Consider the following 14960-nt stretch of genomic DNA (forward strand, 5'->3'; position numbering starts at 1 on the left):
CTGTTGGTCATGAAACCCCCCTGATTTTCAGATATGATGGAAGGAAGCAAAGGCTGGAGTCTAGCTGCTATGATTTTTGCAAAAATCTTATAAGAAGTGTTGCACAAGGAGATTGGTCTAAATCTAGAGAAGGAAGTGGGCCTGGTTTCCTTGGGAATGAGGGCAAGGAAAGTTGAATTTGTGAAACCCCCCATTTTCTTTTTTCTTTGTATTCCTTTCATCATTTTTACAAGATCTTTCTTTATCAAATGCCAATGGTCCCTGTAAAAATTAATAGAGAAACCATCTGGACCTGGAGATTTGTCTGGTTGAAGAGTCCAAATAGCTTTTCTTATCTCTTCCTCTGTTATGTCGCTGTTCATCCTCTCATTCACCTCAGCAGAGATTTTTCCTGGGAGGTGCCGAAGGAAGGCCGTATAGTCCATGGCGCTTTGATTTTCAGTGAGAAGGCACTTGTAATGATGGAATGCAGCTCTTTTAATAGATTCCTGATCATCATGCTGGCTACCTTGACTATCTGTAATAGTAGTAACAATGTTCCTTGATTTTTTTACTGTGGCCTGCTTATGGAAGTATGCCGTATTTTTATCACCTTCCTTTAGCCATATTTCTCGCGACTTGAGCCTCCATTTGATTTCTTCCGCCCTCTTAATTTGAGTTAGCTGTCCCTGCACTTCCCATTCTTTACTTTTTAGCTGATTAGTGTATCCATGATCTTCTATTTGTTTGTGAATATCTTCCAAACTCTGCTGCATTTTTCCCTTTATTTTTTCTGGTTCTTGGTAACTGACTTTTGCCCAATCCTTTAGAGCTTTCCTTGTGTTTCGAATTTTGGTTTCCCAAATGTAGTTTGGAGAGCCTTCCACGTGATTCTTCCATGTATCTTCTATAATTGACTCGGCCTCGCTGCTATCTCGCCACAATGGATTGTATCTGAATGGGATTGGTCCCAAATTGGCGTGGGATTCCAACGTTAATAGGATGGGGAAATGATCTGAGGCTGTGGCGCTAAGAATTTTGGTGTGACCTGCTGCAAAGGCGGAAAGAAGGGAAACATTAACCAGAATTCTGTCCAGCCTTTCCATAATGTTACCTGGCCCCAGACGTCTATTGTTCCAAGTGTATTTCCTATTTTTAGGAATGATGTCCATCAATTCGTGTTCAGCCATGATAATTTCCAGCTGCCTTCTGAAAGGATCGGGGTTGAAGGCGCCCCCCCTTTTCTCATTAGCATGGAGAATTAAATTGAGATCTCCAGCAAGGATAACATTTGAATTCTGTTCCTTGTCTATTTCCTGCTTCAAATCATTCCAGCATTGTTCCTTTTCCCGGAAATGGTTGGGGATATAGACATTGTAAATAATTAAATCACAGCTTTCTTCCTTGTTGACGAGGTTGGTCCTGATCCAGTTTGGATTGAGGACAGAGGATTTGCAATTCCACTGCTGCTTATTCCACATGGTGGTGATTCCTCCAGAGGCTCCTCTGGAGTTGCTACTGATCCCTGTAAAGGAATTTTGTGCTTCTATGATTAACTGCATATCATTCTGATTTTGCTTGGTTTCCTGAATTAAAACAATTTCAGGCCTTTCTGAATGAAGAAGGTCTCTTAGGGCAGCTGATTTAGAGGGGTGCCCCATACCCCTGCTGTTCCAAGATAAGAGCTTCATCATAAAAAGTTCGAGCGAGGAGGTGCTCGCCTCTCAAGTTCTTTAGCTGCTGTGTCTTTCTCTTGAGAACCTGTAATGAAGGAGTCCATAGGGGTTTGTAACCCTAAAGCAATGTCCTTTTGCGTGCTTTCTTCCCGATGCTGCTTGGCTGATTTTCTGCCTGGTCCAGATTTCTTGTGGATATCACCGGATGCACCAAGGTCCTTGGAGGAACTTCTGGTAATTCTGATGGGCTGAGGTCCGAGGACTGGCTGAGATGGATTCGAGGAGATCAAAGGGGGTTCTATATGGGTCAGAACTGGTTGATCAGGTTGAGGGCCATCGTCGAACATTTTCGATTTGTTTTTAGATAAGTTCCTTTCCACTGAGTGAAGGGGGGAAGCTTGGTGGGGGGAAGAGGGAGAGGTTCTGGGGCCTTTGGGGGAGGGAGGGGGAGAAGGGAGGTCCTCTGAAGCAAGGGATCCAAAGGGGTTGGAGGACGAGGGGAAGACAGGGGGGGAGGGAGGGGTTCCGGAGTGAGGCACCTCAGACTCAGGGGGAGGGTTTGATTTCTTCTTTTTCCTTACTATTTCCCATGCTTCCTCATGAGTTCCAGAATTATTATTATTGACTTCTGATTTAGATTTAGGACACCTATTAGCAAAATGACCGTACTCATGACATACCTTACACTTGAAGGGGAGTTGTTCATAGTCCACCTGTTGAATATGCGTCCACTGGTCCACTCTGAGTTTAACTGCCTCTGGAAGACCTTTGCCCAAGTCTACCTCAACACAGATCCTCGCACATGCATACATATTTTCCTTTGGTTCAGATCTGTCCACATATTTACCTATCGCATTCCCAATCGCTCGAACAGTTTCATCAGCCCAGCAGTGAAGCGGCAGGTGCGGAAGGCGAACCCATACAGGGACTGCGTTGGGTACATCCATTTCTGGATCGAAATCCGGGGTCCAACGGTTGAGATAAAGGCCTCTTGTGTCCATGAAGTATGGCCCATTCCTGAAAATTAGATTGCGATCCTCCACTGATTCGAAGAGGAAAGTGAAAAAACCTCTTCCACAAAACCTTATGGCAATTTTTCCCTGGACCATAGCATTCCAATTTCTTTCCACCCAACGTTGGACGGATCGAGGGGAGGGCCATAGCCCCGTAAACTGGCCAACCAATCCTCGTTCAGCTAAGGCTACAGCCGATCTCCTTGGAAGAGAAAGAGGAAGAGGGATTTCCGGAATTTCATCAAGTTTTTTGATAAATTTGGAGGCAGAAGGTCGGATCCTTTCAGAGTTATTATCAGGGACGAGAGAAGCAAAGGCTTTCTCAAAATCGGGCTGATTTGAAGCATGATGGTCCATCGAGCTGGGACGCTCAGCAAAAGGCAAGAGAGGGAGGGGCAGGAGGCCCAGGAAAGAGAGGCGCAGCAGAGGGCTGCCCTCAGGGTAGCGCGAACAGCTAGAGGCGGGCAGGAGGCCCAGGAAGCAAACCAGCGAGGGGGGCGCAGCAGGGGAAGCCCGTAAGGGCCTGCAAGCCCGGCAGCAGGGCTGCCAAGCTCGATCGGGGGCGGTCAAGGGTTCCAGAGGCGGGGGAGCTCCATCTCCAGCGCGCGCGATCCGTTTCCCGGGTTTAAGCTCCGAAGGGAGAAAATAGTTAACAGGGTTCCAAAATGGTCAATGATAATTTGTAACTCTCCAACGTTGGTGAACCTAATTACTTCAATTAATTAAAGGCGAAGGTTGCATTAATTTGGAGGTTTAATCAACTCAAAATTGTTATATTATTAAATTATATAAAAACGCTTTACAAGTTGAAACATGGAAGAGTTGTTATAAGATTAAAGTAATCACCCACCAAAAAAAAGAGTACACTAATATATATTTGATATCTTCAAGGATATATAAAAAGTTACAACACACACACACATATATAAATAAGTGAATAATTAAGGAGATAAAAAAGTGAAGAAAAAAGAAAAAAGATGACATTCACAAGAAACCTTGGTTTCTTTTCAAAATGTCCTTTTTATTCAGAAGGATATTTTAATTGTCAAGAGTCATTTAGAAATCAAAATGTCGTCTACGAAAAATGTCACAAACCTTTTACTTTAGTTGAATGTCAAAGTGACACACAAAAAAAATCCTCAAGAGGAGATGTTAAGTTTTACACCCAACACTGCTCCTACAAGACGATGCAATTCAATGTACCGAGAAACTGCAGTTGGAAGATCAAGAGAATTCACATATTAAAAATTTAGAAGACAAAATAGCCAAACTTTAGCAAAACAAGAAGGCATCACAACAAAAATATAAAGATCCCGAGGATATGCATTATAAGGAAGTAATAAAAAAGGACGAAAAAATTTCTCGCCTCACGGACCACAATGTAAAATTACTTGTGCATGCCAAGAAGGCCAAGGTCATAAAGAAAGAACTCAAGGCACACCACCTATCAGGACAAGAAGAGGAAAATTTACGATTAAAGAACCTTAATCAAAGGTTATTAGAACAAATCAAGTGTTTAAAAGATGAGAAGCATGAATGCCAAAAAGAAGTTGAATCAGAAGCTAAAGAACTTACGCATTTAAAAGATCATAACCAAAATATGCTTACTCAGATTAAGAAACTTAAGGATGATAAGAAATCATTGAAAAACAAAGTAGTAGAACTTATCACGAAAGAAGTATCGAAGTCTTCAGATGTAACCGTCCAAGTTGAAGAAAAATAAAAGAAAAATAAATGAATACCGATCTAGTCAATATCACTACTCAAGAAGGTGACAATCTAGTTGAAGGAAAAACATATTTAGATGTTGCAGTGTAGACGATGAAATTTCCAAGTGAAGATTTTGTAACCAACTCAACAACATCAATACTTTAAGTAAATCAAGAAATCGCCTCAAAAAGTTTAAAGGGAAATCGGATCACAAGAACTCCTTATCGACACCCAAATCATAATTGCGAATATCTTAACCACTCTACATATCCTTATCACTCAAAATAGAAACAAGTGACTTATGTTCCCAAGAATGTCGATGTCACCATAATCTAGTTTTATGATAACAATTCATTGCAAGTTTCCAATAATCAGAAGATTCCATGGAAAATTAATTTGGGATGGTTAGATAATTTCACAATATGACAATTACGTACCACATTAAAAAATTCATATCGTCTTGTATCATCGAGGATGACAGTTCCAAGAATTGAGAAGACGAAGAGACATTACAAGACAAAAAAAATATCAAGCCTTTTCACTAATAAGCTTTGAGGACAAAGCTTTTCTAAAGGGGAAGACAATGTTATTGTTGGACACCTAATCCTCTATGGGTTGGTGTGGAATGTGAACAACCACCGGAGTCCAAGAGACGTTGGAATATGAATCCAACATTCATACTAGTTATTATATGTGTGTATCATTTGTTAATAGTAAATGCATTCATGCTTTATCTTATTTGGCTGTCCACATTCCATGTATATCTAACATGGTATCAAAGCGGGCGATCTCCTGCCCTGCTCATATTTGAGCCACTATTTTTGTGGCCTTTCTCTGCCTATCAGTTTTGCTGCCATCCAACAGACCTGCCCACTCAACTCTGCCCATGAATTAGAAGAATTATTAATGTTAATGTGGTACCATCGTGTCACCCATCAAACCAACAAACACACCTCTCTCTCAGCGAAATCGCAGTAAACATTCTCCTGTCAGTGATGAAATCCCAATAAACGCTCTCCTCCTTGTGGGTTCTGACAGAGGTAATGTCCCTCAGTTCTGCCATTCCTCTGTCCTGAGCAGACCTATCCTTGTGACTGTAGAGAGGAATATTTCTTTCTCTGTCCTCTACGAATAATGGAGCGTGAGTTATGTGCATTGAATGGTGCATTCATCTCAGCGCTTCAGCGCTTCAATACTGAATAAGCGTTAGTGTTATGAACATAAATTATGTAAAAATAGATAATAAATAATAATCATAACAATATAAATATAAATATAATAATAAATAATAATCATAATAATATAAATATAAATATAATAATAAATAATAAGTAAACTAACTAATGGTTAGTTAGTTAATAATTAAAAGGCATGTCTTAGAGACACGTCTGTTCATGAAAGGGTACTTACCTGGCTATATATACAAGACCCTCATTCTTAATTGTAATCATCCTACATAATTCTCTATATAATATACAATTTATTCTTACTATCCTACAATGGATGTCTTTGTTTACGAAGTATTTTACTATTTCCGCTGCGTGTACGACTAGTGGTCATTACATTGCTATCAGAGCTGCTCGATCCTCTGGTTGCTCAACCACTGCACAAAGCCGTGTTCTTTGATCCGGCCTTTGGCCATCAACCTATCGTCAACCTTGTTTTCGTCGTGATTTAAGCGTTTCGCTACACCAGTCTTTGGAGATTCTCCATTCCACCGGGTTCGTCATTCAGTGCTTTGACCATTAAACAAAAAGAAAAAAAGGAGGAAAAAAATAAGATAGTCAAAGAAAAAAAAGAAAAAAGAAAATAAAAGAAGTACATATAAAGATTAAAAAATATACATTAAAAAATAAATAAATAAATAAATATAGTCCGATGTAAATTCATATATATAAAAAGGTTCTGGCCTTTCCTTTGGATTTAGCGCCGAAATAGTTTCTCCTTTTAGCATGAGAGGAGAAAGTAGAGGGATTGCCTCTAAGTGCATGCATTTCCTGCTCTTCCATCCTTGTTTCTTCTTGAATGCATCTCGCCATCAATTTCTCAAATCCAGGAATTACATTATTGTTGAGAAGAGTGGTTCTGAATATATACCATTGATTGGAACTACTTCCCCGATTGATAGGAGATCATTCTTGATCTCGGTGATCCTTAAGAAATATGCTTGCATACTCTCATCTTTGCCCTTCTTAATTTCCTTCAGCTTATTTCTGAGGAAAAAAACTTGATTTGCATCATTAACTTTAAATAAACTCACCAGTCTATTGTAGATTTCCTTGGAGGTGGTCAGCTCGGAAACATAGGCCACCAGGCACTTGTCGATAGAGTCTCGGATGATCTTCTTTGCTTTGACTTCTCCCCTGGTCCACTTGTTCCTAGCAGCAGCAAATGCATTTGATGGAGGCTCGACAATTCTGCCTCTCACATGGTCCAACACTTCCTGCTCTTCTAATGTCAGATCGAGAGACATCTTCCATCTGTGATAGTCAGACTTCTCACAGAGCTTGTCTTCAGCGGGGAAGTGTGATGAGGACCCCATGAAGTCTTAGGATTGCTTCAACAGCCTTCGGTGATTGCTCGTGCTCTTGCTCTTGCTTGGGCTTTGTCTTCACCTCAACTCTGATACCATGTTAAATTATGGTATGTTCTATGCTTAGAGCAGTTTACTTCAAATCTTGTTATTAGCCATTGTTTAGCAATCACATAAATATAAAGTAAAATGCAGATAGAACATTAAAAGATTGACAAAAAACAAGCCAAGACAAGAGACACTAGATGTGGTGGCTAGCCAGGGACAAACCCCAATGCGGGGAAACCCTTTGATCAATTCTTCTTTAATCTTCAATAGTTCAACAGAGAGAGAAATAGTACAATATATCAGATCTGTAATTTTTATGACAGCAGTAAAAGATGCCCTAACCAGCACTTGCAAAGTGGATCAAATGATTCACAAATAATCTAGGATCAACCTTAGTCAACCCAGCCTTCAACGAAGATGAAGGACAACCCAAAACAACTCAAGAAACATGGTCAAATCTGGTCAACGCTCAGGCAGCCCTAACCAGATTTACGTTGGTCACTTCATAGTTAGTTCAACTCTCCAGACAACTGATCTGAATTGCGGCTTGCTTGAGGGAGACTCCCCACACAAGGCTGCAGTCAAAGGAGGCTTCGCGCTAGTCTATGCTGCCCTGGCTGCACCCTAAACAGATCTGCATCCCTTCTTTTTGCTGCGCCCTCCTCTTGCTGCGACCTCCTCTTGCTGCGACCTCCTCTTATGGTTGCATCCTTCTTTTCCCTAGCTGCTCCTTTGTTAACCCAAACAAGAAAGGAGAGTGAGAGAAGAAGAGATGATGAGATGAGATGAGATAATGACTCAACCTCTTCTCTATTTATATGCAATGCTGGGCATGTGTGCCACACACTTAACTGCTGGTCGACCTTGACAATTTATCAAGTAATTAGAAATAAATTCATATCTCCATAAATACTCGTCGGAATTGGATGATCATTAGATCAATCCTACACCTCTCGATGAGAGGAATCTAGGAAAAATATCAGCTGCCATAAATAAGGTGACCCACATGGAGTTTGGCCCTAGTTGCCAATTTTAACAATAATTAAATTCATCACCAACCAACACCAGTATCAAGCAATATTTTGCGAATACTCTAGGTTAGAGTTGTTGAGACAAGATATGCCTCAAATTTCATCATGTTGGGCTGCCTTGTTGAGGTAAAACAACCATCAATTTGTATGGTGGTGGATCAACTTTGGACTGAATGGACACAGATAGATTCAAAGCAAGGAGCTATGGTGATCAACTTGTGTCTTGATGAGGATTGGTGGAGCAAGATAGAATTCTCACTCAAGTTTACATCCCTTGCATTTGGGCTTCTTCAAAGTGCCGACATAGAGAAGCCTTTCTTAGGAGAAGTTTATGATGGTATGGATATTGTGGTTGAGCAAAATATGGAAATCTTTGCACAATAATATCCTCAACTTCTTTTTGTTGATGCTCATTTCTAGGATATAGTGAAGAAAATCACGGTTAAGGGATGAAACCAGTTTAACATTCCATTGCACACTCTAGCACACTTCCTAAACCCAGGATTTTATGATGAATACTTTATTGTTAAAAGCAATGGAAAGAGGAAGTCACCACATAAGGATAGGGAAGTGTCAAATGGAGTGAAAAAATTCCTTGTGAGAATATTTCCAAGTCATCTACATAGGAAGGCAAAGGAAGAATTCACTAGTTTTGCTACTAATTCGTATGAGTATCCGTATATTTTAGGTTTGGATGAGAGGAGCACCATGAGTCCATTTAGATGGTGGATTTGTCACGGAGCAAGTGGTGTACATTTGCAAAGCATTTCCATTTGTATTCTTTCACATGTGGCAAGCTTGTCATCAACATAAAGAAATTGGAGCACCTGTGGTTTTATTCATTCAGTGAAGCGCAACATGTTGAGTTGACAGAAGACTGAGTATGTTGTTTATGTATATTCCAAATATAGTAGTGAGCCTTGCAAAAAATGGGATGTGGATCTTAAGTGTCCTGACTTCGACATATCTCTTCCTACATTGAATATTAAAGAACCTAGAAGTGGAATTGGAAGAACTTATACAAATCCACATTTAATTGCTGAATGCACATCTTCAATTTTCCATTATGATTATGAGATGAGGATGATGACTATTATCCTTTAGGCTTTACTAGCTTCTATGTTCATTGTTCATAGTTCATACATACAACATTGTAGCCTTAAGGCTCATATATAGAGGCTAATTTTGGATATATAGACTCATTTATAGATAATAAAGGTTGTTTTTGGAGTTTATTGATTGCATTATGTTACATGAATGATGTATCACTTGCCCAATTTATTTTATGTTTCTCATTTAAATGTTCTTGGGCCTTGGCAATGCTCATTTATTCTTGAATGTGTCTGTATTGTAAATTATAATGCTAAAAATTAAAGCTTGAATGTTTTGTTTCAAAGTATCAGTGTAATTTTCTTATATATATATATATATATATATCGCATTTCCCCATTTCTTAATTTTTTTGGGGGTCATGTTTTCAGTGCGCTCCCATTTTGGATATGTGTATCTGTTTCCTCGTACAATGCAACTTAGCTGTAGATGATGCCATGGTGATGACATGTCTCTAGTGCGTTGAATGGATCTGAAAATGATATATAACCCCTGCTTTCTATGCCAATCATGCAATATTGTCACATATGTGAGGATTGAGCCTCTGAAAACAGAGTGCTACATAGTTCTCCCAGAGATACCTTTTCTCTCGAGCACAAATACCATATCTGAGATTTTTTGTCATTTGGCATGACGTCAATGCACTCCTTACTCCCTTAAAGCTGCTCGGTGTACCAAAGTAAACCTCTAGAGGCATCTGGACTCTTGAACAAATGCCTCAAAATGCAAGTGTAATTTTTAGGGGTGAATCATAGCAGTGCCTCTAGAAAACTCAAGCCCAAATGTAGCTGGAGTTGTGTTATTTAATCTTATTTTGGGGATTGCACAATTTTGTAGAAGGGCTTAGTAGAAAATCTAATAATTTGGTCATGTTTGAGTGTGACTTAGAGATTTGAAGTTAGCATTGGAGAGTGTAAATTTCTGAATCTACACATCAAAAGTCCTACTGCAATCACTGGTTTATCATCTCCTACTTGTTTTTACATTCAACAAGTGTTAAAATTGGAAACTAGGGCCAAACTCCATGTGGGTCATCTTATTAATGGATGCTGATATTTTTCTTGGATCTCTCTCATCGAGAGGTGTAGGATTGATCTAAAGATCATCCGATTCCGATAAGTATTCATGGAGATATGAATTTATTTGTGTTATGGGACAATTCGTCAAGGTTGGCCAGCAACCAAATAAACCCCACTTGTGCTCAACGTTTTAGTATAAATAGAGGTGGCCTTGAAGTCATTTTCAACACACTTGGGATCTCTTTCTCTCTACTTGTCTTTGGGTTTTAGTAGGAGGAGAGATCCTAAGGGATAACGCTGCCCTAATCTAGAGGGCAGAGGCCGAAACTGCCGGAACTGCCCAAAACTTCCCGGAATTGCCTGGAGTTTCCGGAACTGCCAGGAACTGTTGGAACTGCCTGAACTTCCGGGAACTGCCGGAACTGTCGGGAACAACCGGAACTGTCGGGAACTGTCGGAGCATCTATCTCCGAAGGAGAGAAACATGCAAGGGACAACTAACTAACATTGGGACAGTTGTATGGTACTTAGCAACAAATACACCAAGCATGCAATGTTACAACTAGCATGCAAGGGACAGCTAGCATGCAACAACAAGCATGCTAAGGACAACAAGCATGCTAGGGACAACAAGCAAGCAAGGTGCAGCCAGAGCATAGGTCAGTACGACAACATGGTGTAGCAATGGCACATAATGCAGTACAGTGATGGGTACAATCATGATTAATGAAGCGTGATGAGATGCAACATAGTGATGATGGGTGCAGCATGGTGTAGCGCGGTGAGGTGCAACATGATGACGAAATGCAGCACAACGATAGGTGAATGAGTCACCTTGGAGAATCAGTTGAAGCAACATGTCTTCAACTGATCTCATGTATCATCTTCTTAGAGATGATCTACGCTCTTATCTAAATAAGTCAAAGTGTTGACTTCTGTTGTAAACATACTATCTTTCTCTCTCTTTGCTGAACTATTGAAGAACATATAAGAAGAATTGATCAAGGGTTTCCCCACATTGGGGTTTGTCGCTGGCTAGCGCAACATCTTGTGTCCTCTTGTCTTGGCTTGTCTTCTGCGATTTATGTTTATGTTCTATTTGCAGTTTACTTTAATGTTGATGTGATTGCTGATGTGGAAAAGATATTGAGCTAACTGTGAAAATTGAAATAAATTGCTCTAAGCATAGAACATACCTAAAATTAACAACAAGTTATTTAGTTATTAAACAGAGATGAAAATACTATTGCAGACTACACATACATACATATCATGAACTGAAAATAGAATGAGACAAATACACAAGGGACACCATTATTTTTGGACAAATGTCCCTGGAAAAACCCAATGCGGGAAAACCGGTGCAACAACTTTGAGGGTTTTCTATTATTATACAGTAGTTCTGAATACAACTCTGGATGCCCTCTCCGCAATCCAGTTACATAGATAAAAATATATTGGAAGAAACCTAAGTGAGATTACCTCACTTCACCTGGCAAAATCTCTCCGTTCCGACAACTAGACCGACTATCCTCGGCTACAACTGTGCTGCCCCTTCATAGTAGCTGCGTGGGCTTGCGTGGAGCACACTGGGACACTGTGTCAACACTGCACTACCTCCTCTGCCTCCTGGAGCTCTGACGTCAGCCTTCTCGGCTGATCCTGCTGCTCCCCGACTGAATTCGGATTTCTGCTGGAGGGTGGCTCTACCCCAGTGCTGGAAATGTGTGGGCCCTTCCTGGCCTAGCGTCAGTCTCCCTAGGTCTGCGTTGCCTCCTCTGGCGTCTCTTTGCCTCTCTCTGCTGTGTATTCGAGGTCCTAGAGAAGATCCTCCAACCTCAACTATCCCTGCCCCTCTGCTGCAACAGATCACTTGTTCGATTTTCTCAGCAAACCTCGCCCTAGAAAAATCGAACTGATTGATCTCTCAAGTGTATCTCCAACTGACCCTCAAGCCTCCTCTTATACTTTTCCTGTTGATGAATCAACGACCGAGATTAAGTCCCTAATCAACGGCTAAGATTAAAACAGACTTGATCCTCGTCACTTAGAAGTTTCTCACCCATATTCTTATTAATACCCATTAATATTTTTATTTTCCTAAGTTTAGACTTAGGAACCCATTAAAAATATTAATTATTTTAATAACTCCTCATCCGGGTGGAATTTCTCCAAACGATTTACGGGTTTTGGAGATCTCACGTATTCTAGTCTCTCCACAAAATTTCGGAGCTAGAGCACATCCGATGCTACCCAAAATCAATAGTGTGGTGGTGAAGTTGATAATGCAAAGTGTTTCGAAGATAATGATTAAAGCTTTCAATGGATGATATGCTCTTCATTAGTTGGGAATTGATGCAATTTTTTTTGAAAATATGATGGATGAAGGGCACTCCATCCATTTGCCACTTCCCTATCCTTATGGAGTGTCCTTTACCTCATCAGGTTTACACATATTTTCAGGCACAGGAATCATATTTACAGGTACAAGAATCAAGTTGTGGATAGTGTGTGCCATAGCTGTGGTCTACCTTTAGCTGAGCCTGACCCAATATAGAGAGCAACCCTTAAAGTTGTACTTGCCAGAAGATTAATTTGAAAGTTGATTAAAATTTTCGTTTTTCTTTGGTTTTAATGTCAGGTCCTTTTTACTTAGGCACTTAGCTGATAGCTTTGTAAACTCTCTTGTAGTTTTGGGGAGATTGTTAAACTTCTTTGTGCCACATTTAGTCTCTTACTGATCATCTTGAGCAGGTTGTTGGTAACTTGGCCGTGCCCAATTTTGATTTTTAAAGCTGTATTTCTGATCATCAACAAACTTCAGCTTATGCATTCTTTACAAAAAATGTGGCCTAAAGCAGAGAAATTCGTTTTGAAATATATTGGTGTATGTAGTTGGGCTTGCAGTTTTCTCATTTGCTTTGTTTCTTGTCTCTTCTCTTCATGTTACTTGGAGAAAGAAATAAAGGGAGTATTTTTGGCTTCATTGTATCATTTATTCTGTCTTTTATAATCTTTGTCTATTGCATTATAAACAAGACCTGAAAACAAAAACGTTTAGGAAGACCTATCATTAATGTAGCTCCTGTGCTTGTGCAATGTAGGTATGGCGAACTGGAACATGCAATTCTTTTGGCTGAGATTGCTTCTCTAGACTTGCGAGGAGCTGTTCCTCGTGGTGTGGGTGCTCAAGGAGTTGAGCTTAGTGAGACAGTTAGGAGGATGGAAGAATCTATTCCACAAGTGACCGTCTTACTTGAAGCAGCTGTTGAGAGGTGCATAAGTTTCACAGGGGGTTCTGAGGCAGAGGCACTTATTCGTACATTAGATGATACAATGCTTCAGTACCTAGCATTGCTACATGAAACATTGAAATCATTACGGTCTGTATGTGGAATTGATCATTCCACTCACAGTGATGCTGTTGGCACGAGAAAGGAAACAGGATCAGACAAAAAGGAAGGACTGCATGGTGGAAACTTATTAGACATGGTTTCAGATGAAGAGGAATGGTCAATAGTGCAAGGAGCTTTACAGCTTCTTACTGTTGCTGATGGTCTAAGCAGCCGTTCATCTGTTTTTGAAGCATCTCTGCGTGCTACTTTAGCAAGATTAAACACCACACTGCAGATTTCTAGTGTTCATGCAAATGTTAGTCAAGCCAATGCTTCTGGCATAGATGTTAGTGGGAGTGAAGAACTATCCAAAGCAGGTTCACCTAGACTTGATATGGCAGCTTTGCGGTTAATGGATGCACCTGAAAAGGCTAGGAGGCTTTCCAATCTACTGGAGCAGGTTGGTCAATCTTGAGTGGCAATTTTTGGTGGTTAGCAATGCAGATTTTTTTCTTATGACTATTATTAACATCACTGGACTTGTTCTTTTGTAATGTTTTTTGGTCTTTCTTTTCTTTGTGCTTTTAAGGTACTACTTTCGCCTGACTACTGAAAATTTGCTTCAAAAATGAAATTTGAAAAATATGGGAATGCTGTTCCTGCTCTCAAATCCTTATATATCTTTTGGCTCAGCTATATTTTTTTCTCTCAAGGCCTTTCAATTCCAAGATCAGAATTTTGAAAGTCTTTCAGTCTAGGTTGAAGGAAACACCCAAACAGACCCTATACCGGTTCTGGAAATTTGCCGAAATGGGTACAAAATGGCATGGAAACACCTTGAACCATACTGTACAGCGTTTTGTGATTTGGAAATTTGCCGAAATGGGTACAAAATGGCATGGAAACACCTTGAACCATACTGTACAGCGTTTTGTGATTTGGAAATGCCATACAGTACACCTCAGGGTTTTTCTGAGCCATTTTTGGTGTGAAACTCCCACATTTCAACACTTTCTAAGTTTTTAAGGTCTGGTCAAGAGCCCACGAAGAGTTTGGGACCCATAGGAAGCTTAAAGGTTAAAGCCCTTAATCCATGGAAAATGAAGACAAATTAACCCATAATTGGTTTCTAAATCTACTTAGTTTTTACATTGATTTGGAAAAAAGAAAAAGAGAAATATCTAGAAAGAAACCTAACTAGAAATATCTAGAATGCAGGTGTAAGTGAAGCTACTTCTTCTGATCCCTTTTCAGGTTTTGCTGAACAGGTCTCTTGTTCTATTTTTGCTGATGATTTGAACTGTACTTTCCACAAGTCTGCAGGTTCAAACCCTAACTGCTGTGTAATTGGGACTCTATCTGCCAGATCATGCAATATTCCAACTGATCAACTGTCCCTTTGTTCAAACCTTTGTTTTGTATTAATGGCATTAATGATTTGTGCATAAGTTTGTTTCCACGACTAGGACTGATAAGACAGCAGATCAATGTGATACTCTTAAATAA

General features: G+C 40.0%; 1 protein-coding gene across 2 annotated transcripts in view; it reads left to right on the plus strand.

The window, feature by feature from the left end:
* The window catches only part of EYE (conserved oligomeric Golgi complex component-related / COG complex component-like protein), a 175614-nt gene that overhangs the window by 109876 nt on the left and 50778 nt on the right, over window positions 1-14960 (plus strand). For both annotated transcript variants that reach the window (XM_089446455.1, XM_089446456.1), the window contains one exon: window positions 13224-13914. In XM_089446455.1, the coding sequence (XP_089302581.1) occupies window positions 13224-13914 (691 nt within the window). The remainder of the gene's footprint in view (window positions 1-13223; window positions 13915-14960) is intronic.

The sequence above is a fragment of the Pinus tabuliformis genome, chromosome X (assembly GCF_031772625.1).
Source record: "Pinus tabuliformis cultivar Carrire ecotype Pingquan chromosome X, CPIR1, whole genome shotgun sequence".
NCBI classification, from domain to species: domain Eukaryota; kingdom Viridiplantae; phylum Streptophyta; class Pinopsida; order Pinales; family Pinaceae; genus Pinus; species Pinus tabuliformis.